This window comes from Anolis sagrei, chromosome X, assembly GCF_037176765.1.
Source record: "Anolis sagrei isolate rAnoSag1 chromosome X, rAnoSag1.mat, whole genome shotgun sequence".
NCBI classification, from domain to species: domain Eukaryota; kingdom Metazoa; phylum Chordata; class Lepidosauria; order Squamata; family Dactyloidae; genus Anolis; species Anolis sagrei.
The window spans coordinates 88,093,005-88,116,298 of record NC_090034.1 but is presented as its reverse complement, the minus strand read 5'-3'; the positions used below and the strand labels follow the sequence as shown (position 1 = coordinate 88,116,298).

At 40.9% G+C, this 23,294-nt stretch overlaps 1 protein-coding gene across 3 annotated transcripts in view; it reads right to left on the bottom strand.

Moving 5' to 3' along the window:
• Nucleotides 1–1,514: 1,514 nt before the first annotated feature.
• Nucleotides 1,515–23,294, bottom strand: part of PROSER3 (proline and serine rich 3) — a 35,472-nt gene continuing 13,692 nt past the window's right edge. For 2 of the 3 annotated variants that reach the window (XM_060783910.2, XM_060783911.2), the window contains exons 2-13: nt 18,799–18,907; nt 17,549–17,657; nt 15,574–15,872; nt 13,899–14,038; nt 12,126–12,187; nt 10,869–10,951; nt 10,490–10,623; nt 9,483–9,670; nt 6,692–7,288; nt 5,882–6,053; nt 3,312–3,393; nt 1,515–1,833 (exon numbers count right to left, since the gene is read on the bottom strand). In XM_060783910.2, the coding sequence (XP_060639893.2) occupies nt 1,770–1,833; nt 3,312–3,393; nt 5,882–6,053; nt 6,692–7,288; nt 9,483–9,670; nt 10,490–10,623; nt 10,869–10,951; nt 12,126–12,187; nt 13,899–14,038; nt 15,574–15,872; nt 17,549–17,657; nt 18,799–18,821 (1,953 nt within the window). In that variant the 5' untranslated portion in view covers nt 18,822–18,907 and the 3' untranslated portion in view covers nt 1,515–1,769. The remainder of the gene's footprint in view (nt 1,834–3,311; nt 3,394–5,881; nt 6,054–6,691; nt 7,289–9,482; nt 9,671–10,489; nt 10,624–10,868; nt 10,952–12,125; nt 12,188–13,898; nt 14,039–15,573; nt 15,873–17,548; nt 17,658–18,798; nt 18,908–23,294) is intronic. The other variant, XM_060783912.2, reaches the window with a different exon arrangement.

Sequence of the window (23,294 nt, the reverse complement as noted above, 5' to 3'; positions counted from 1 at the left end):
TATAACGGCAAGTTTTATTAATAGATGCTGTCACAGCTGCATTGTCTATTCCCAACTCACCCAGGTAGCTAACATCGAGGTCAGGCCAAGCTATTGCTGACACAGAACCAAGTCCAGACAGCATATCCTTTGGGAGTGATTACTCATCACCCACCTCTGTGACTTGTGTAAATGTGTTCATACAAAGCAGGAAGGAACCAGAGTGCCAAAGGGTGTTTATGTGAATGGGGAATGAGGAATTAGGACCGGCCCAACTTTCCTGGGATTCGCTATGCCTGCTTCCCCGTGTAGTGGTGTTGTTGGGGTGTGTGAGGGTGCAAACCATGTCAGGTGGGATCATCAGAGGGGTTGAGAAACAAAACGACTATCAATTTTTGTTTCATCAAAAATATTATTATTTTAATAAAATATATCTATCATACTTTGGCAATCTCAGATATTACTCGTTAGAAAAGATAGATAATACTTGGAAAAGAGGAGGGCAGTAGGAAGGCCACATTCCAGATGGACAGACTCATTCAGAGAAGCCATGGCCTCTAGTCTACAAGACCAAAGCAGGGCTGTTGAGGATCAGGTGACTTAAAGAGGTCTCTCATTCATGAGATCACCATAAATGGAAGTCGACTTTAACACTGCTTTCATCCCATTTTTCCACTCTAAAGATAGCTATCACAAATGTAGAACACATTTCCTTTGTGTTGTCGAAGGCTTTCATGGCTGAAATCACTGGGTTGCTGTGAGTTTTCTGGGCTGTATGGCCATGTTCCAGAAGCATTCTCTTCGGACGATTCACCCACATCTATGGCAGGCATCCTCAGAGGTTGTGAGGTCTGTTGGAAACAAGGCAAGAGAGGTTTATATATCTGTGGAATGTCCAGGGTGGGAGAAAGAACTCTTGTCTGTTTGAAGCAAATGTGAATGTTGCAACTGATCATCTTAATTAACAATGAATAGCCTTGCAGCTTCAAGGTGTGGCTGCTTCCTGCCTGGGGGAATCCTTTATTAGGAGGTGTTAGCTGGCCCTGATTGTTTCTTGTCTGGAATTCCCCTGTTTTTGAGTGTTGTTCTTTGTTTACTGTCCTGATTTTAGAGTTGTTAAATACTGGTAGCCACATTTTGTTCATTTTCATGCTTTCCTCCTTTCTGTTGAAATTGTTCACATGCTTCTGTATTTCAATAGTTTCTCTGTGTAGTCTGACATGGGCAAGTTCTTTCTCCCACCCTGGACACTCCACAGATAAATAAACCTCACTTGCCTTGTTTCCAACAGACCTCACAACTTCTGAGGATGCCTGCGATAGGTGTGGGTGAAACATCAGGAGAGAATGCTTCTTCAACATGGCCATACAGCCTGGAAAACTCACAGCAACCGACATTTCCTTTGTCTCTTTGAGCCAGATCATTGCCATTGCTTGTTACTAAGTCAAACTCCTTTGGATTCTCTTCATCACCATTTCATTGGACACAAAATGTTGGGTACATTATGTTGTCTTACTGCAAACCGTCACACATCATTTTCATCTAAAATGCGCTTTATTTTAAATTCATTACCAAAATATACAACGAAACCATGGAAACAGAGCATCATTTCCAGAGACAAGTCTACAAATCATTTTACATTTGTCAATGACTACTATGAATATATCTGCTTGTGAAGTGCAAGTGGCACAACCAACCTAGAAAAGAATGAGCCCTCCGAGGTGTCACTGCCACCAGAATCCCATAGGAAACTTCTCAAGACACAGAGAAGAGTACACAGGAGCTTGTTATCATCCAGAAAAGTCCTGCTCAGAATCCTGTCCTTCAAGCCGAGCCATCCGAGCGTCCACAGTTCTGCAAAGAAACAGCACATATCTATGCTACCTTCAAAGGGCAGAGGGCACCAAACAAATACACACCACAGTGGTTCTCAACCTTCCTAATACTGTGACCCCTTAATACAATTCCTCATGTTGTGGTGACCCCCAACCATAACATTATTTTTGTTGCTACTTCATAATTGTAATTTTGCTACTGTTCTGAATCGTTGTGTAAATATCTGGTATGCAGGATGCATTTTTATTCACTGGACCAAATTTGGCATAAATACCTGATAAGCCCAAATTTGAATACAGGTGGGATTGGGGAGGATTGATTTTGACATTTGGGAGTTGTAGTTGCTGGGATTTATAGTTAACGTACAATCGAAGAGCATTCTGTACTCCACCAAGGATGGAATTGAACCAAACTTGGCACACAGAACTCCCCTGACCAACAGAAAATACTGGAAGGATTTGGTGGGCATTGACCTTGTGTTTTGGAGTTGTAGTTCATCTACATCCAGAGAGCACTGTGGATGCAAACAATGAAGGATCTAGATCAAACTTGGCACGAATACTCCACATGTGAACACTGGTGGATTTTGGGGAAAATAGACCTTGACACTTGGAAGTTGTGGTTGCTGGGATTTATAGTTCACCTACAATCACAGAGCATTCTGAACCCCACCAACGATACAATTGGGTCAAACTTCCCACACAAAACCCCTATGACCAACAGAAAATACTGTGTTTTGTGATGGTCTTTGGCGACTCCTCTGACATTCCCCTTGTGACCCCTGCAGGGGTCCTGGCCCCCAGGTTGAGAAATGCTGGCATAGAGACATTGTCCAGCTTTCTACAGAACTGAGTAATAAAGCAATTGCATGTATTGGAAAGTCCAGCACCAAAGTCATAGGGAGGAGAGAGGAAGAAGCAAACTTGTTTTCTGCTGTCCTGGAGACTAGGATGCAGAACAATGGCTTCAAACTACAGGAAAGGAGATTCCACTTGAACGTTAGGAACTTCCTAACTGTGTGGGAGAGCTGTTCAGCAGTGGAACTCTCTGCCCCAGACTGTGGTGGAGGCTCCTTCTTTGGAGGCCTTTAACAGAGGCTGGATGGCCATCTGTCGGGGGTGCTTTGAATGTGATTTTCCTGCTTCTTGGCAGGTGGTTGGACTGGATGGCCAACGAGGTCTCTTCCAACTCTATGATTCAATAACTTTTTCACATAATTTCTTGTGGACAAAACCTTGCGGGGAGAAAGGAGAAACATACAGAGCACCTCGATGCTGCAGTAGACACCAGGACAGAGGGAACAGTCCCTCTGCCGATTCCAGGTATCCAGTATGTCTGAAAGCTAAGACAAAAGAACTGGGACCAACCAAGATAGACAGATTTCTTATTCCCAGCCTCTTCAAGGCAATATTTCTCTGCAGCAGAGAAGCATTTAGAAACAGGAGCAATCCACATGAAAATAACTTTGTACCAGTTCCGACAGGATAGTTACCCACCTCAGCTGACTGCGAAGTACTTCTCTTTGGCCCCTTAATACCTGTAAGAGGGGATCATCCTCAAACTCTGTGCCATCAGAATCTGCCAAACAAAAGTGTTTCACTTAATGACTCATGCGCTCCAAAACCACATGCATTTCAGTAGATACGTTCCTATCAATGCCAGAACACTGCGGTTCCCAGAAACCAGTCATTGCTTTAAACTAAAGATTCAATTGCTTATTTCAATCTCTTCTCCCACATGCTCCCTAGCCTTTTCCATACTTTTTATTATTATTACTATTATTTATTCAATGTTTGCAATTTTCTCAAACATCGAATACACACACACAGACGGGAATTAATTAAAAGGTCTTGACATTAATGATTAATAACGATAATGATGTAAAAGGTAAAGGTTGTCCCCTGACATTAAGTCCAGTCATGTCTGACTCTGGGGTGTGGTGCTCATCTCCATTTCTAAGCCGAAGAGCCGGCATTGTCCATAGACACCTCCAAGGTCATGTGGCCGGCATGACTGCATGGAGCGCCGTTAATAATAGTTGTAGTAATAAAGGAGCCACCTGGTGGTGCAGCAAGTTAAACCACTGAGCTGCTACTCTTGGTGACCAAAAGGTCGGCAGTTTGAATCCTGGGAACGGGGTGAGCTCCCGCTGTTAGCCCAGCTTCTGCCAACCTAGCTGTTCGAAAATATACAAATGTGAGTAGATCAATAGGTACTAATTCTGCAGGAAGGTAATGGCACTCCATGCAATAATGCTGGCCACATGACCTTGGAAGTATCTATGGACAACGCCGGCTCTACGGATTAGAAATGGAGATGAGCACCACCCCCTAGAGTGAGACACGACTAGGTTTAATGTCCAGGGAAACCTTTACTTTACTAAATTAGTTTAAAACTTTCCCCTCCAAAGTATACTTCACTTATAGTTCTAATAAATTCTTCTATTTATTATTTATTTACTTACTTTGCTTCTATACCGCTGTTCTCAGCCCGAAGGCGACTCACAGCGGTTCACAACAATAAGAGACAGCAGAAATTCAATGTACAATATAAAAACAGTTAGCAGTCTAATCCATTACACAATTAATAACAATAAACAATTAGTGATTACTGCAGTAGCCATTCACTATCATCTCATCATCAAAAACATGATCCAAATTCGTCATCCATTGATCCATTCCAGTGTTCATTAACCAATCATTGCACTAATTGTTCGAACGCCTGTTCAAATAGCCAGGTCTTCACTTTTTTGCGGAATACCATTAGAGATGGTGCTAGTCTAATGTCGGTAGGAAGGGCGTTCCACAGCCGAGGGGCCACCACCGAGAAGGCCCTGTCTCTTGTTCCCGCCAGACGTGCTTGAGAAGCAGGCGGGACCGAGAGCAGGGCCTCCCCGGAAGATCTCGAAGTCCTGGTGGGAGGTGGGATTTAAAAGGCCTCTGACAATTCCGAGCGGGCCAAATCGAACACGGTTTGTGTCCTTTTTAAGGGCATATGCCGTGGCAATAAAGGCCGCAAAGAAGGCTTTCTTCGCGGCTACTATTGCATCTGCAAAGAACCGTCCGGCTGAGCTGTTCCGAATTGTCAGAGGCCTTTTAAATCCCACCACTCCTGTGTTGGAATACAAAAGTTATTTTGTACCACAGTGTTTGGATTGGACCACAATGTTTGGAGTGAGTTGGATGGTGTTTTCAACTCGGAGTACTGTCTTTTATATGTATTTTATAACTTATTTATTATGTATGTTGTTTTTAAAATGTTATTTATTGAATTTTTTCTGTTGCTAGCCATTCTGAGTCCCTCCACGGAGGTAGAGAAGAACAGGATATAAAAGTTCTAAATAATAATAATAACAATAATGCCCTGATGTTTTGGGTTTTTTTAACTACTCTTGTACCTTGCATCTTGTGGACTATTTCATACATTTGGACTTTGACTTTTTTACTATTTTTATTATTTATTTGTTTGTTTGCTTGTTTGTTTATTTGTTTAAAGCATTTATATTCCACCCTTCTCACCCTGAAGGGGATTCAGGGTGGAGCACAACATATAAATGGCAAACATTCAATGCCAAAACATACTAGACCATACACATACAAAAACATTAAAATCACTTATCTTGATGTTAAAATCCTCTAGTTAAAACTGTCTCAACAACCATATCAAATTGGTTGGCATACTAAGGATTCATATCACTGCCTCATTGTACAGTCCCAAAGGCTCGGTCCCACAGCCACGTTTTTATCATCCTTCTAAATGACAATAGGGAGGGGGCTGACCTGATCTCATTAGGAAGGGAGTTCCATAACTGAACTGCTTTTTATATAATCTTAAATAAACTGCTTGATATTTTAACTTGGACTGGAGTGTGGTGGTTAAGTACAGAGGTGCTTCCTGCCCTGGAGTGGAACACAATCCAACAATATCTGGACACACATTCAGCACCCTGAACTAAAGTGAGGTACTTGTTAGATATGAGCAAAAAAGGAAAAGACTGCACTCACATTTAAGGAGCATTGGATTCCAGGTATCTGTCATGCCTCCAACTATGTATACCACCTCCTACCTTCCGCTTGCTCCAGGAGCTGAGCAGCCATGTCCAGGAGCTCGAGGTGTGAGGATCTTGCAACACCATCTGGCATAGTCTCCTTTGGGCCTCTGTCTTTTAGACTCCTCTTTGGTCTGTCTCTGTGGAGAGCTGGAGATTCAGGTGAGGAGAAAAGTCTTTCAGCAACCACCTGGACAACAGCAGGAAAAGGAGATTCCTGTTAAATATACTCACACCTCTATAATAAATAATGTTGTTGTGTGAGGTAAAGGCATCAGGCTCAGACAATACTAGTAGAATTGACCTGAGAGCAAACCAAGGCTCTTAACAAGGAGTGAGCGCAAGAATTTGTTGGGTCTCACCTTGTATGAATTGATAGCATACCCTTGTGAAGGTCACTAACGGCAGGGAACTGGACATGGCTGATCTGTGCACTAAAAGAGGCCAGAGAAGCTTCCAGTGACCATCAGGTTATTCAGAAAACAGCTTAAGCACAACCATTCTACTGAATTTGTAGGGGTACTTTACCATTTGTTTTTAATCCTTTTAGATACAAGCAATATGTGGAATACTCGTCACATATGCTAATTGGAGAGAGCGCGCTCACAATATTGGGGGGAATGCTGCACTAAATCAAGCATTTTTTTCAGAATTTGTGAAAGCCTTTCTTCTCATTTCCAAGCCTTTTAGCAGTACATGCATTAATTGAATATATTTGTTTTTGCAATCCTAAGAATCAGAAATGTGTTCTTCATTCGACTGAACTGCCTGAAAGTTAGTACACAAAAGTTATGTACTGTGGTATCAGCCATGCAGATATGTCCATACCTCTCCCAAGACATGTTGAACTGATTGTTTTGCAGGGCTGACGGGTGGCTCTTTGAAGTCTGCGCCTAGTTTTGCTTGGTCTTTCTTGGCTCTGCATGGCTTTTGGTCACCTTTGGGTTTGCTGTGCACTCTCTCATCAGACTCAATTGTTCGTTGACCATGGCATAAAATGGCCTGCTTCAAATGCTTTGTGGTTCCTGCAGGCCTTAGTGGGGAAGAAGACTCCTGGTTTGCAGTGAAACAATCCTTTTGGGGGGTTGGTTTCTTCACTACTTGTTCTCGTTTGGGTGTAGGCTCCGTTTTGGGAGATAAGTCCATGTATGGAGGGACAGCTGTCTCTTGGGGAGTTAGTTTCTTCAGTCCCTGCTCTCCAATGAAACCAGAACTCCCAGTTTCCACAATTCCATTCCTGAATGAAGTGGTTTCTCTGAGTTGCCTGACACTTGTTTCCTTTCTCACAGGATCTGTGCAGGAGCAGAAATGGTATTCATTGAGGGCAGATCCCATGTTTGTTTGGGCTTCAGATATTGGCAATGTCTTTCTACTTTTGTCAGTCCAATCGCTGGGTTCTGGTAGTTTCACAGCTACATTTTCTACCTGCAGGGAACAATGAAAAAGGCCCAGATTGCATCAACCTACTGACATGGGATAGTGAGCGGGCAATTTGAACAGTTAGGGTCTGCCTATATACCCTGCCTTGTAGAACAGTCTATTTCCACACAAAGACAAGAAAGGCATAAGCATATCCACCACAGAGCTCCACCAAAGAGTACTAACCATCAGTTATATGGACACTTGTCACGTAACTCAACGAACACCAATCTGAGCTGGGGTACATGCATACAATACCATCCCACAACAACCCCTATGGCCCTGTAAGAGCACGCTCCAAATACTATCATCAAATATAACAAAGCCTCTGACTAACCTCTGGCCAAAATGGACTCTGACTTCACCAAGACATTATTCTCATTGCCACAGTGCTTTTGGAGGGCGCATGAAAGTTAAATTCATGTTATTTTTAAAGGTATTATTATTATTAATCATTATCATCTTTATTTCTAGACTGCCCTCTTTCCCCAGAGGGGAAAACACATAAAAACACATAAAAAGGCAAACATTCGATGCCTAGAAATGAGTACAAACACATCAAACTAATACAGGATAATGGATAATAACAGCAGAAAACTTACAACAAAGGAATTAAGTATCAAAATAAAATAAACAGAGAAACAAGCCACTAAGACATAAAAAACTAAAACATAAGTAGACATTACATTGTGCACCCTAAAATCAAATTGAGAGACATTAAAAATGGCTGACACTGGTGCTTCATTTAAGATGCATCATAACAGCCATATAATACAAGTAGGTTAGCCAGAATTTAAAGTGCCCTAGTCCTCCTCCTGATTACTTCTGATTACTTGAAATACTTGTAAGCATTTAAACTATTTGAAGCAGACAGTGGAATGGCTGTTACATTACCTGTCAGAGATGTAGACGTCGAAAAGATGTGGAAGACAATCAAGTCTCATTGTGTGGGAGAAGTTGCAACTACCTGAGTTTTTAAATTAATTTTTGCAGCTACCAACATAAGCTTTCACCCAATATTGTGTGTGCACGCATGTCGGGGTCCATACAGTCAACTATGCTAGAAAATACTGTTTTGAGTATTGATATTATGACTAGCGAATACAGTAGAGCAGGGGTCCTCAAACTAAGGCCCGGGGGCCGGATACGGCCCTCCAAGGTCATTTACCCGGCCCTCGCTCTGGGTCAACCTAAGTCTGAAACTACTTGAAAGCATACAACAAACAACAACAACCTTATCTCATCAGCCAAAAGGAGGCACACACTTCCCACTATAATACTAATAAGTTTATTTTTGTTTAAATTGTTCTTCATTTTAACTATTATATTGTTTTAAAATGTTTTTTGCACTACAAATAAGATATGTGCAGTGTGCATAGGAATTCATTCATGGTTTTTTCAAATTATAATCCGGCCCTCCAACAGTTTGAGGGACTGTGACCTGGCCCTCTGTTCAAAAAGTTTGAGGACCCCTGCAGTAGAGTCTCGCTTATCCAACATAAGCAGACCGGCAGAATGTTGGATAAGCAAAAATGTTGGATAATAAGGACGCATTAAGGAAAAGCCTCTTAAACATCAAATTACATTATGATTTAACAAATTGAGCACCAAAACATCGTGTTTTACAACAAATCGACAGAAAAAAGCAGTTCAATACACGTTAACTTTATGTAGTAATTACTGTATTTACGAATTTAGCAACAAAACATCGCAATTTATTGAAATAGCTCTGGATCCGGGTGGGAGGCAGGCTGCGTTGGACAATACAGAACATTTGATGAGCGAAGGCTGGATAAGCAAGACTCTACTGTACAAACTATCTGGGTTTTTTTCCAGATCTTTCCCTCTGCATGTGGGAATGCATACAATTTACGATAGGATCAGTTGTCCATTTCATCAATCCCTAAAAAAAATAAAGCTATGAGGAAGAAAACAATCAGCTTATGTCCACAGTTGCAAAGATGGAGTGGCCCAGAACAATATATGCCATTTTTCTTCTATTTCACCCACTTGTTAAGATCAATTGCAGGAGCCTTTTTCTATATCCCATCCATGATGAAAGCAGAGTTGGTTGGGATAAAGTTATTGGAACTCTCAGCAGCTGCACCAGTATTCTAGAAGCATGTCTCTATTCCTGTCTTAATTAGTATCTTAATTTACACATCGAGATCACAATCAATTATTCATTTTAAATCCTTACCATGGTACCAGCAGATGCTAGTTGGCCAAAGCTCCTCCAAGCTACAGAGGGCATCACAGCAGCTGCCTTGCTTGCCTCTTCCATCTTCCGCCGCAGGCGCCACTGGAATAGGATGTCCTCTTCTGGTTTCTTGGAAGAGCGGGACTGAGATCTTTGAGATAAATGGCAAGAGACAGCAGCAAGGTTACCTGGGGATACAGAAGAGCATTATTACACTGGCCAACACACATTTTGATGCCTCAAATGTTAGTTCTGTTTTAGGATATATCTGGCCTGCTGATTCCAAAAATGGTAGCAGTTCCCCCCTATCAGCTCTAGGTTTTGAGATACAGAACATATATGATATACTAGTTGCCATCTGCTTGCCCATTGATAACCATGATAACCATATCTAAGAGCTGACACAGCCGATACAATGCAATTTTCTGAATCAGCACTCCAAATAACCTCAGGAACAGGCCTAAAAACTAAGACACCAATAAAAAAAATGTTGGTTGGGCTGTCTTATCATTGCCCTGACTACCAATCTGGTATACTGTTAAGACAAGGACAAGCTTCTTCCTCCTGTTCAGATGAAATCTCCTTTCCTATAATTTGAACCTATTACTCCTGTTCAGGTCAAAAATCCTTTCTTATAATTTGAATAATATTTATTAAGTTTGTTGTATATGGTTTATGCATTGTGCTTTTTGTGTCATGTAATTTCAGCAGTTTTTATACATTGTACACCTTTGGATCTCACCCACTCACCCATGGGAGAAAAGTGGGATATAAATAAATATATACTCTGAGTCCTAGTCTCCAGGGCATCAGAAACCAAGCCTGCTCCCCCTTCCTTATGACATCCTTTCAAATATTTAAACGTGGCTATCATGTCTCCTCTCAACCTTTTCGTAGATTATTGTGGTGATAATCTCTAAGAATTGTATATGCAACTCCTTTAAAAACACTCTGTTTCTGTCAATGTCTGTCTGTTGAGAGGAAAGGCCCTTGATCCCAGGTCCTACCTTTGCACGGATTTGCTGCAAGATGAGGTGGGATGTGCTCAGCCAAGTCCACAACGGCATTTGTAATTGTGGATGGAGAGGTAGAGCCAAGTCCTTCAGAACTCACATGCCTGGAGTTTCCAGAGGAGGAAGTGCTGCATACAGAAATATGTATGGGAAAAGACAGCTTTTTAGGTAGATGTAGTGGCTAAGATGAGAGAATAGGGCTAGTCAGAGTTTGGAAAAGTTCCTTTTTTTTATAAACTACTGCTCTCAGAATTCTCAACTAGCCTTGTCAGTGGCAAGGGAGATTCTAAGAGGTCTAGTCCAAAAGAAGGAGGTCTTCAAAGTTCTGTGTGAAGCTACATGATAATAAGTGAAATACAAGGAAGGCTGATACCTTTTCTGCAAGAGTTTGGTTGCTCTCATCTGAAGATTCACAGTTTCTGGGTCCAGTGTGGAAGTGTCCTGAAAATCTCCTTGCTAAAACTCACACATACAAAAGAAAGAATCACAGAGGAGAACTTTCTGTTAGGATACTTTTCTCTTACTGTTAGTAAGAGAAAAGTTGTGCTTGCACAGCACTGGAATCAAGCAAGCTCATTCCCAGAACACTTGATAAAAAGATCTGACTAGATGAAGTTAAATTAAGATTCCTGAGAAATACTCTGGCCAATCTTATCCTTTCTTTGGCTACAGCAGAACAAGTCCTCAAAGCTGGGTGATGAGGCTATGCGGCCAAATTTACATATGGCAGTCACTTATATTCTGTCTTTCTTCCCATAGTTGCAGGGCAACATATACAAAACTGGTCCATTTTACAGCAAAATCTGAGAAGAAAGCTGGTCTCATAGACCATGAATGTTCTGAGGTTATTTGGTGAATTGACCACCTATTGAGCCCAAGCATCTCTAATTCAGTTACAATATCCTTCAGTGTTGTTGGACTGAGCTTGCTAATGAGCCCAAAATAATATAGGAGACATCACATACAGACGTCACATGCAACTCCTAGAACGATTCCTTCAATGTTGCCTCCAAAAAATCTTACAAATCTCTTGGGAAGACAAGCAGACAAATGTCAGCATGCTGGAAGAAGCAAAGACCACCAGCACTGAAGTGATGGTCCTCCGCCATCAACTTCGCTGGACTGGCCACGTTGTCCGGCTGTCCAACCACCAAAGCAATTGCTCTACTTCAAACTCAAGAATGGAAAACGGAATGTTGGTGGGCAGAAAAAGAGATTTAAAGATGGGCTCAAAGTCAACTTTAAAAACTCTGGCATAGACACTGAGAACTGGGAAGCCCTGGCCCCTGAAAGCTCCAGTTGGAGGTCAGCTGTGACCAGCAATGCTATAGAATTTGAAGAGGCATGAATTTGAAGAGGTGAAAGAAAGAAACGTGCCAAGAGGAAGGCGCGTCAAGCCAACCCCGACCGGGACTGCCTTCCATCTGGAAACCAATGCCCTCACTGCAGGAGAACATGCAGATCAAGAATAGGGCTCCACAGTCACCTACAGACCCACCGCCAGTACACCGATCTTGGAGGACAATCCTACTTGGGCAACAAGGGATCGCCTAAGTAAGTAAGGAGACTTATGCTATAGTTTCCCTTGAGATAGGAAACATACACTCCTAGAAAGTACCTTCTTACTCACCGAGGGGGACAGATCCAGTCCAGGACTGAATAGAGATGACATCACTCCACTCGAGCTGCTATCTACAAGGAAACAATTTCATTTACAGCTGAGGACCCTTAAAATTCAGTCATCCTTACAAAGAGACTATTGTTAGTTCTCAGGATATCCCCACTAACTGGAAGGCTTTTAGCTTCCCTAACCATCATGAACCTGCAAAGTTCCATCATCACAACTTCCATCACAACAGCAGGTTCTTTGTGGGTGGATTAGACAAGGAGTCATTTGATATATTCAGGCTAACTCTTTTTCATATGCTGACTTGTTTTTAAAAGGTTTTGAGCACATACACATTTATTTGGTAATTGGTAGGTTAAAGGGGAATCAAAATTGCTTTTTAAAAATTTTGGTATACATATGTCTGATGGGAACAGCTAGAAGACCAGATTTCTATTCCTTCTAAGAGGCTAAAGTTCTTGTGACAGCTGGGAATTGGCATACAGAGACAGGATAACCAAAGTCGCATTGCGAGTCTTTTCTTCTCCTTTCTAAGCTATTTTCCCAATGGAAGGGTTAGAATTGTGACTCTTGTTTCCACAGGGGTTTGTTTTGGGCATCCTCAGGTCTCAGGTTGGCAGCACGCATGTCGTCGTTGATGGTGTCCATCCATCTTTTCTTTGGCAATCCACGTGGTCATTGCCCTGCAATCTCCAAATATAGTACTGTTTGTACTACTGATGTTGGTTCACTTCTCATGACATGGCCGTACTACCGTAGTCTTGCTTCCTGCATTTTCTTGCTGATCACTTTTATTCCTAGTCTTTGACGGATATCATCATTTGGCACATAGTCAGGGAGTGCCCAGCCAAGTGTCCATCTCAAGTCAAGTCAAGTCAAGTCAACTTTATTTATAACCCATCCCATCTCCCCTTGGGGACTTGGGGTGATTTACAACATAAATGGCAACCATTCGATGCCTTACAATACACAGTAAAAATAAAAATACATAATAAATTAAATGCAGATAATTAAAACAATTATCGTAATTATGAGAGCAAATTAAATAAACACAAATGACAACAGCAATTAAACACCCAATTGGTAGATTAAAATTAATAACCATCATTTTCTGTGGTCGCACCTTCCCTCTGGAACTCCCTCCCTAAAGAAATTAGAACAGCCCCTTCTCTCCTTTAAGAAATAACTAAAAATCTACTTTTGCACACTAGCATACGGAGTGGAAGATGAGTAGTTTAACTTTTGATTTTACCTCATCCCTGGACATTCCTATATGCAGATGACATAGCACTCAGCTACCAAAAACGTGCAGACCTCCAACAACTGCAGACATGGAGTGATAGTCTCAGTGAAAATGGACTTCAACTGAACTTTGTGATAATTTCATATTACCAAATTATCACATGATAATTGCACTTTAAGTGTCATAGTTTCATCCCATGGAATCCTTGAGTTTATAGTTTAGGGACTGATATTTAAAACCTTCCATCATATGACTCTAGTGCCTCATCAAGCTACCAATCTCAGGATTCTACAAGATTCAGCCATGGCAATTAAAGTGGAATCACGGTATTATAATTAGATAATGTGAAGGGGGCAGTGTATACACTGTTACCGAAATCTCAAAGTTCCCAGATATACAATTCTGCCTGCCCACAACAGCTAACATTACAATTAAGACAACGTTACTCCTACAAAAGGGTTAAGATCATTTCTAAGTCTCACTGCCTTGATGTTGAGTTTATTTCATTGGCTTCCTTTGGCTGAAACAAGTACCTGAAGATGGTGATGATTCCTTCTTGGAGATGTTGTCTTCAGAGCTACCAGCAAACCACCAGAACTGTGAAGATGGATCACTAGATGCCCTGCGTTCTTTACGTTTAGTGGGCTTCCCATAACGGAATCGCTCAATGTACCTACCCAGAGAAAGGAAATCCGGAATCATCTACACAGGCACTAATCCACAGATGTTAAAGTGACAGTCCATGACTACTACTGATCTAGGAGCTACTGGCTGCTGGTACATGGCAGATTTTCAGGAATAAGGAGAGAAAGAGAGTTGTTGCCAATAGGAACAAATATGTTGTTGGTCCCAAAAGAACATTTATCTACAGCAGAGGTTCTCAAATCTTTTTAGTCCTGGAGCCCTTTTTAAAGCAAAAGTTTCTTGTGGAACCCCAAGAAATGTTTATATATTATAATACATATTATATATAATGTATATATATCAGGCGTGGGCAAACTTTATGACACATTGTGTTTTAAACTTTTATAGACAGGCCAGGCCAGATGGATGGAGAGTGTTCATGTGAACTGGGGGGGGGGGGGGGGGGGAATTAACAAATTCCTATGCAAACTACACATATCTCATTTGTAGTGCAAAAAAAAAAAAGAAAAAAAAGAATGGAAAACACACTATTTAAAATTAAGATTAATTTTAACCAACATAAACTTATCAATATTTCAGTGGAAGACCCCAGGGGCCATCCAGTCCAACCCCCTTTTGCCAAGCAAGAAAAGCAAAATCAAAGCACTCCCAACAGATGGCCACCCAGCCTTTGTAATAATAGTAATAAATAATAATAATAATAATAATAATAATAATAATAATAATAATTTTTGTCGTGTCAGGAGTGACTTAAGAAACTGCAAGTCACTTCTGGTGTGAGAGAATTGGCCGTCTGCAAGGATGTTGCCCAGGGGATGCCCGGATGTTTTGATATTTTACCATCCTTGTGGGAGGCTTCTCTCATGTCCCTGTATGAGGAGCTGGAGCTGATAGAGGGAGCTCATCTGCGCTCTCCCCGGATTTGAACCTGCAACCTGTCAGTCTTCAGTCCTGCCAGCACAGGGGTTTATCAAAAATCCCAGGGGACATCCAGTTCAACTCCTTTCTGCCATGCAGGAAAAACACAATCAAAGCACCCCTGAGCAGTGGGAGGGAAATAGGGTTTCGGGAGAAAGGAAGGATCTGTGCAGTGAGGAAGGTAAGGAAAAAAAGGCTCTTGGCAGCAAGGGAAGTGAAGAAAAAAGCCTTTGAAGGCAAGTTAGGCAGGGGAAAATGCGTTTGGCAGGAAGGAAAGCAAGGACAAAAGGATTTTGGCAGTAAGGGAGGCAGAAAAAAAGGCTTTTGGTGACAAGGGAGATGGAGGAGCTGGAAAAAGAGAAAACTTGGGAGAGGGGGAGGAGGAGAAGGGAAGCATGGAGTCCCTCAGTATGCTCCGTGGAGCCCCAGGGGCTCCATGGAGCACACTTTAAGAATCACTGATCTACAGCAAGTAACAGCTGTCACTAAAATATGGGCTAATAACAAAGTAGTCTGTTGTAAGCTCATAAAGGACAGCAAAACCTAAACATGGAATTTATTCAGGGGTGGGATTCCAAGGCCTCCACATGAGTAAAGGCCTCCACATGAGTATAGTCACACTCCTGAAATGGCTAAGAGGCTCACCTGGCAATAACTGATTCACTATCTGAGATAGGCTCCTGGAGCTTCAGTGGAGACAGGGCCTTGGTCCCCACCACCTGCTCCAAGGGACGGGCCTTTACTCCCTCAGGAGTCAGGGAGGAAGAGCTGCGCTCAGTCGAGGGCCATGACTCATTGAAGGGGCTCACAGAATCTGAGTTAGATTGTTTTGTTTCTTGATAGCTGATGTCTGGCATGAAACTCAGGTGTAGAGGGCTCAGTGTTTCTACCTTCTTAGGAGAGGTGGGGCAATTCTTGTTCTGCAAACGGGATGGGCTCAGAACCTGGGCACAGAGAGGAGTTTGAAGAATCAGTGATCACGAGCGGCTAACATTACAGCAAAGCTTCAGAAGCATTCAAATCCAAATGTGATACTGTCACATATTCCCAAAGTTCAATCCAGTGACACATAATTATATTTTTATCTTATCATTCCTATTTTAAAACTAATTTGTATTCAGAAGTAAATAATAATAATAATAATAATAATAATAATAATAATAATACAAAAAAGCAGATTTTCATTATCTATATCACTAAAACTAAGCAGCTATCTGACTAGCCACTATGGCATCTTAAAAACCTAGATGATGATGATGATGATGATGGATTACAGCATTTACAAACAAAGACAAACATTCAATGCCTTTTACAATCATATACAATGAGACACACAAACAGGCAGAGGCTTCTCCTTTCATTTCCGACTTCTGGAGGCGGCGCTCATCTCTGGCTCTGAGGAGGTGCTTTTCTCCATTTTTAAGCCAAGCAGCCTGCGTTGTCACCTCCTGGTTGTGTAGCTGGCAAGATTGCTAGGAACCGTCATTTGCCTTTTTCTTGCATGGGATAAATGCTTCATTCCATTTCTATGCACAGACAATTCTCACTGCAGTCTATATTGTAGTAATCTTCTATGTTTTCTTTCTAGTTGATCATCCAGCATTCCCAAAAAATAATCTCTGGTTTCATAATAATTTTAACATTACAATTTCTCTCAACATCATACATAGTTTAATCCAGTATTTCTGGGCCTTTTTGCAAGACCAAGTTTTGGTAAAATGTCCCAACATTTTCACATTTCCAAGAACTGCCTTTATACATCTCAGAAAGTCTCTCTGATATCAAGTACTATGTATTTGCATTTTATTTTGTTTTTCAAATCATTACTTAAAGCAAACTTCAAATTCTTTGTTCAAATCTTCTCCCATTGTTGCAACTGAATGTATGTACCTATATTTTGAATTCATTTAAACATACAATCTTTCACTTGGTCTTCCTCCATTCCATATTCAAAAAAACTTATACATTTTTGCAATCAATCATCCCCTCGAGTACAATAGATTTTCAAACTCAGATTTAAGTGTTACAAATCCGAATAAGTTTTTATCCATATTACACCGCTCAGTGATTTGTCTATGGGCAAACTATTGTATTGAGAAACCCTTCATCATTAACTCAGCTCTTGCCTTTAACCTGTATTGGTCATCATCTAGTGTCTTTGTAAATCAACCATTTTCCTTCCAAAGAAATATCACTTGTAAACAAAGCATACGGAAAGCACCACAATGGTATCTTTGAATAAATCAATTATTTTATTTATTCCACACTTGCAATAGTGATGGCATTATGCCTAGCCCCCCACTCATCACTATCCTGTAAAGGACACTAAGTTGAAAGAAAATGACTAGCACAAGCCGAATTTCACTGCTGAGTACACTAAATTTGGGCCACCTAGCTCAAAATCTAATATTCTAATCATAGTATTGTATCATCTATTTCCATATCTAACCAAACTCATACAGCCCACCAGCATTTTCTATTCTTGCCCAAGAACAAAAAAAAAAGCCCCCACATTTTTGAGCTATTCAGAATATGGATATGATGGTTCTGCCACATTTGCCTATTCTATTATTGCTGAAGCATTTTATTTGCCTGCCTCACTTCCCACTTTCCATCTCACCGTGTGTCGTTGCTCCTCCTTCAGAGGCTGTGTCTGGGATGGGTGGTAATGACTCAGGGAACTGGGTGACTCCAAGAAGGGACTTCCTAGTGTGGAGAATACAGCTAAACTGTGGGCAGACAAAGTAGTCTTATTAATAAACCCATCCTTCAGCAGCAGAAACAAAGCACGAGATCCCAAGCTTACTAAGGGCCTCATCACACTAGAGAGAAAAATCACTTAAAATCCGGTTTCTGCCTCCTGCAGAATTCTGGGGTTTGTAGCCTCATTAAACTACAAACACCAGAATTCTACAGGAGGCAGAAACCAGATTTTAATTGGATTTTTATTCTAGTGTGATGAAATAGAAAGAAGAGTGGATATTTTTGCTTTATTTCTGGACATTGAGTACCCAAGTCTGTAACATACACATGTTTAAATACATTATAGAGAAAGAAGTTATTAACATGTTATAGTAATGGTATTTTGGATTGTGCTGCTAAAAACTGTTGGTGAGAATTAGAAGTTTTGAATGGTTCACCTTATAGGGAAGTGCCCTGTCAAAGGGAAAGGAAAATAAGGGAAGGGTAGATCGACGTAATGGGGCCCAAACGGAACAGAATATCAGTTTCACAATGCAGAACTATGTGTTAGTATTGAATATTTATCCCTTTAATGGAGCATGGCCTACTTGGGACTCAGTATATATAGTCAACATCTATCTAAGGCAGATCTTGAACTGCACAAATTCAACACCAATAGCTGTTAGGACCCTGATGGAGACTTTGGACTTCACAGGGGTGTCCCTGTTTTAAGAACCCCTTTTTAAGAATGATTCCCCTAATTAAAAAAAAAAACAAATAAAACCAACCAGTGACAAAGCCCTTTCAAGCATATAATAAACTACAAAGAGAATCATTCCAAGAAGCTCTCTATCTGATGTTCTAGATTAAAACATGCCAGACATTTTTAAGCACTTGGAAACATTCAAAATATATGACCTTTCCCATTTGAATTCTACCATCTTTCTCTGCAAAGTGTACGTAATATTATAGATAAGACCACAGTTCATCCAACTCTGTGTACGTCCACATCCAATATGCATCTCTTTTAACAATTATAAAATCAGGTCTGATCCGCTTCCTCGTCTCCCTATGGGATATCTTTCTTGGATCTGCCAATTTGGAAGCTGCTCTGAGTCTCCTTCGGGGTGAGATAAGGCGGGATAAAATACAGTAAATAGTAAATAAGTAAATAGAAAAGACACACACCAGCTCTCATACTTGGAATCCATTGTCCCCCATTAGCATGTTCAGCTTTGCAGGCAGTCTCTGCCTGCTTTCCTCTTAAGGCAGTGGTAGTTCGCACGAAGTCTATGATCTAAAGAAAAAGAACATCACTGAGTAATCTTATCCTGCATAATTGATCTGGCTGTCAAGAGCCTCCCATTCAAATCCATAGGTATTTCTGGTAAAGGTGATTTAGCAGGAGATGGTAAAGATAGAAGGAAAGAGCTGGAAAATAAAAGAGGACAAATAGTATGTTTGAGATGCTTGATGTGCAGGAAAAGGCTTCTATCAGAGCTACTGATAACACCGAACGTGGGGTTCAATCTAGCAATACTTTTTAAAATCTGAGTAGAGCTTTGAAAGTATAGCTCAGAATGGGTGACAACTGGCCTGATCTCTAGTTCCAAAGATGACTATAATCAAGGCAACTTGCACGCTGTTACTTCTCATTGGACAGAGACTTCTAAAGGTGGTCACTGAGCTACTAGCTAGTGGGTGGAATCCATATTTCAAACATTCCAATGTTTACATCCGTCTGCAACTTCTCTGCCCCAGGAAGAAATGCAAGGCATGTCTGCTAGAATCTTTCCCCATATTCTCTCAAACCACCCATGACAACCTAAAAATTTCTCCTCAACTGTAGATATAAAAACAAAACGCCATAACATAGGTCAAAACTATTATCTGTTAATTCCACAGCTAAAGTAACAGAATCGGAGTTGGAAGGGGCTTTGTGGACCATCTAGTCCAACTCTCTGTTGATTGTGAGATCTCCAGCTAAAGCTGCCCAGCCTCTTTTTGAAGATGTCCAGAGGAGACCAACCATCCTCAGATAGATTGAGAGCTTCTGATCCTCATCCAAGATCATGGTTGCACTGAGAACACTAGAATCATACTATTATCTATCATTCCTTACATATTTCTCTCCTACACAAAAACAGGAGGCAGTTTCTCATTTGCAATGGCTTTGTGATAACTGAAGACAACTGATTCAGTCAAGATGGACACAAAAACCCAAGCGGTATTTTATGATCACCTTACCTCAGTGTCGCTCATGCCCTCATCTTTTTGTATTTTCCCAACTCAGGGAGGTATGTTTTCTACTGCTACTCTATATGGTATGCAATTAAGCACAGTGCACAAGGAGAGCCATAATAATTGCAAGAGGTAGCAAGTATGTCCCAGGCCCCAGCCACAGCATACAGAAACTAGCAATCTTGCTAACAGTAAGTAGTTCTAGGTTGGACAAGTATCTGAATAACATACTATTTAAGTATCCCTGAGAAGCCACCTAGGATCCTGTCTTGGGAGAATGACAAAAGGTGCATTTAATAAATAACTAAGGACATTCTGGTACCATTTTATTTATTTATTTTTATTGCACCTTTCTCCCAAAATGGGGTTGTGATTTTAGCTCCACAAGAACTGAAGGTTTGGGAGCCTGGTGTATCTAGCTTCTCAGAAGGCCAAATGAGACACAGATAGGTAGAAGGCAAAATCAGAGGTTTATTCTCAACGGTCAAAGAAGATGTCAGTGAAGAAAGCACTCCAAAGAACTAGCATACCACAATTGCAAACACAGAGCATATTTATTTCATTTGACAACTATTCAAGATACCCGCACTAGCTCCTGATTGGTTCAGAAACTGTATGGCTAGGGTCCGTTTCATAATTGGTCTGGGATTCATTCAGACATCATGGCTGGTTGATTCTCGTTGTGGTAGGAAACTCAAATAAACTGTCAATAGATTATTTTGAAGAGTCTATCCATTTATTGATCCACCTGTGAGGGGCATGATCAGAAAGGAATGCAGTTTTACAATGAATAAAGCTTTTAATGTCCTGGCTATGATGTACACAATTATTTAGTCCAGAATAAACTGATGTTTTAGAGTGATGATCCTCTCAATGGGTGCAGCAAAGGATGGATCTGGCTTGGGGCATGGAAGAGGAAATGTTCCCAGATCATATTAGGTAAAATCAGGAAAGAGGACCCCGAGCTGTGATGCAAGTTCATTGTGTGTTTCCCCCATGTCTCCCACTTCGTTGTGAGAGGGATAGGATAATTTAAGGGAATGTTTCCTGGAAGTCCAGGGTGTGTTATGCAACATTCCAAAGCAATTAATGGAGGGTTATTGAAGGACAAAGCTCATTATGAAACTGCGTCTCATAATTCAAATAATTTATAGTAATTCTCAAGATCATGGGATTCACTACATACAATTTCTGGTTTGCACAAACTCTCAATTTCTTCACAACTGCAGGGGTGGATACTTTTATCTGCCAAAATGACAACAACCACAACATCCCAAGGTGTAAAGTTTTCTCTTTCTGTCTTAAAAAAGCCAAATATTGTAAGAATGGGATAAGACTATCCCCTCACATAGCCTGGGACTTTACAGTGTGTAACCTATAGAGTTAACCCAGCCCAAGAAATTATTCAGTTCCTGTTCATCCATTATTACTGAAACAATTCTGAAAGGTGACAAGAATCCAGGCTTGGCAAGTGTTGTAGAGGAATTTCCAGGTTTGCTGTAGTTCAGAGCATGGGATTCTCTCCTGCATGCAATTTAGTGGAAATTTCCATGGCATTTGTTTTTTCAGTAGACAGTTGCCAAGGTAACCATTTTGTTCACTTTTTTTACCCTGTGAAAGCATCCCATTCACCAACCCTACTATACTATGGAGAAATGAACACAGCATGCATTCCTCTATCTGGGAGAAAATGTTAAGACTCCAAAAACGTCTGATCAAAGGTTGAAAAATTCCTGTTCCAGAACCTCTCTGTGCAGTTCTCACAGCCTGGCCCTTCTACTAGTAGTGTATTCAAAGTGAAACAAGTAAATAGGCTTAGTTGGTCTAGGCTGAAATAACCTGAAGGGATATTCTCAAAGGTACAGTTCTGCAAATCAGAATCCCATTAAAGGAGAAAACCCAGCTTTCAAGGTTTCAAGCAATCATTCATTTATCGCAAAATGGAATCATGCTAAATAAGTTTTAACTTATTTAGCCCTGCACATTAGATGCAGCTGCACTGCTGGCTGGTCAGAGCTTAGGTTTTATAATGCAAGTAACTCAGGTTCTATAATTCAAGTCCCTTCTTAGTAGGGTCAATAGCTCCTGGCAGATTGTACAGGAATGGCTCCTTGCTACAACAACAGTTTCATAGTTTCATAGCTGTTCTGCTGACTGCTGCAACAATTTAACAGGTTGCTACTTGCAGCCTACATGTCAGATCTCATTGCCCAAGAAGCTGATAAAACGAGCTGTTCCCCAGGGTCCCCTGGCTAGCAGATAGAGCTGTGCAGGTTTTGCTAGTGCTAGATTCCTCTTCTTGGCACTGCCGTACATCTATCTTTAAAGCTATATCCTGCCTTACATACTGCTGGGTGGGGAGGGCAAAATAACTTCTCATCATACACAATTGTTGTGTGGCTTCTCTGTGCTTGTTGGGCAAGGAAGGAAAAACTAGCACTAAGTTGCTTCTGTGTTTTAGATCTCCCTCCCTCCCAAATCAGGAAGATATAAGCAGCATCCATTTAGAAATCATCAGAAGTACTTTTCTGGATTACAGCAAGGACCATGTTCCCTGCTTCTCAGAAAAGAGGAGTACAGTAGAGACTTGCTTATCCAACCTTCGCTCATCCAACATTCTGTATTATCCAACACAGTCTGCTTCCCACTCGGATCCACAGCTGTTTCAATAAATTGCGATGTTTTGATGTTAAATTTGTAATTACAGTAATTACTACATAACATTATTGTGTATTTCTCTGTTTAGCTCTTCTCTTTGTTCTTCTGATATCCTTTGAATATTATCCTGTCCCAAATATTGTGAAATATTTTCTTTTTTTATATATTTTTTAAAGTCTACTTAAGCCTGAGCCTGCAAAAGCTTATGCTACCGGTTTCAAAAATGCCGCAAGATCTCTTTGCATACCAATTCAGACCAGCAAGACCATGTCACTGAATTCTATAAGTAATGATGGTTTATGACACTTGAGTGCTACAGCTAGTTAAAAATAAATCAAGCAAGAATATTGTCTATTAAAACCATTTTGCACTACACTAGCAGCAGATGGCACACAGAGAGACAAGGTGATTCAGGAATCATTTCCATTAGCTTTGTTCATCACATTATCAAGCATTTTGAACTATAAATGTACCTGTACAAGCTGACTTGATGTACTTTGTAGTATGGGAGGTTTATGTAGCACAGACAGCGCAAAAGAGCTCATAAGCTATCTTAAAGTTTCTCAAGACGGGAGGAGGCCACTTCATACCAGCAGCACTTAAGCTCTTTGAGGCAAAATCCATAGCACAAATGATGTATGGAGCCCAACTTGGCCCCTTTTCAAACTATGGCCCTATGGAGTAGGTACAATCAAAATGTCTAAGATCGGCGATACAGATCCCCAGATGTGTCTCAAATGCCAACCTGCAACTAAAGACAGGCCTTGTGAGAGTGGAGGTGAGAG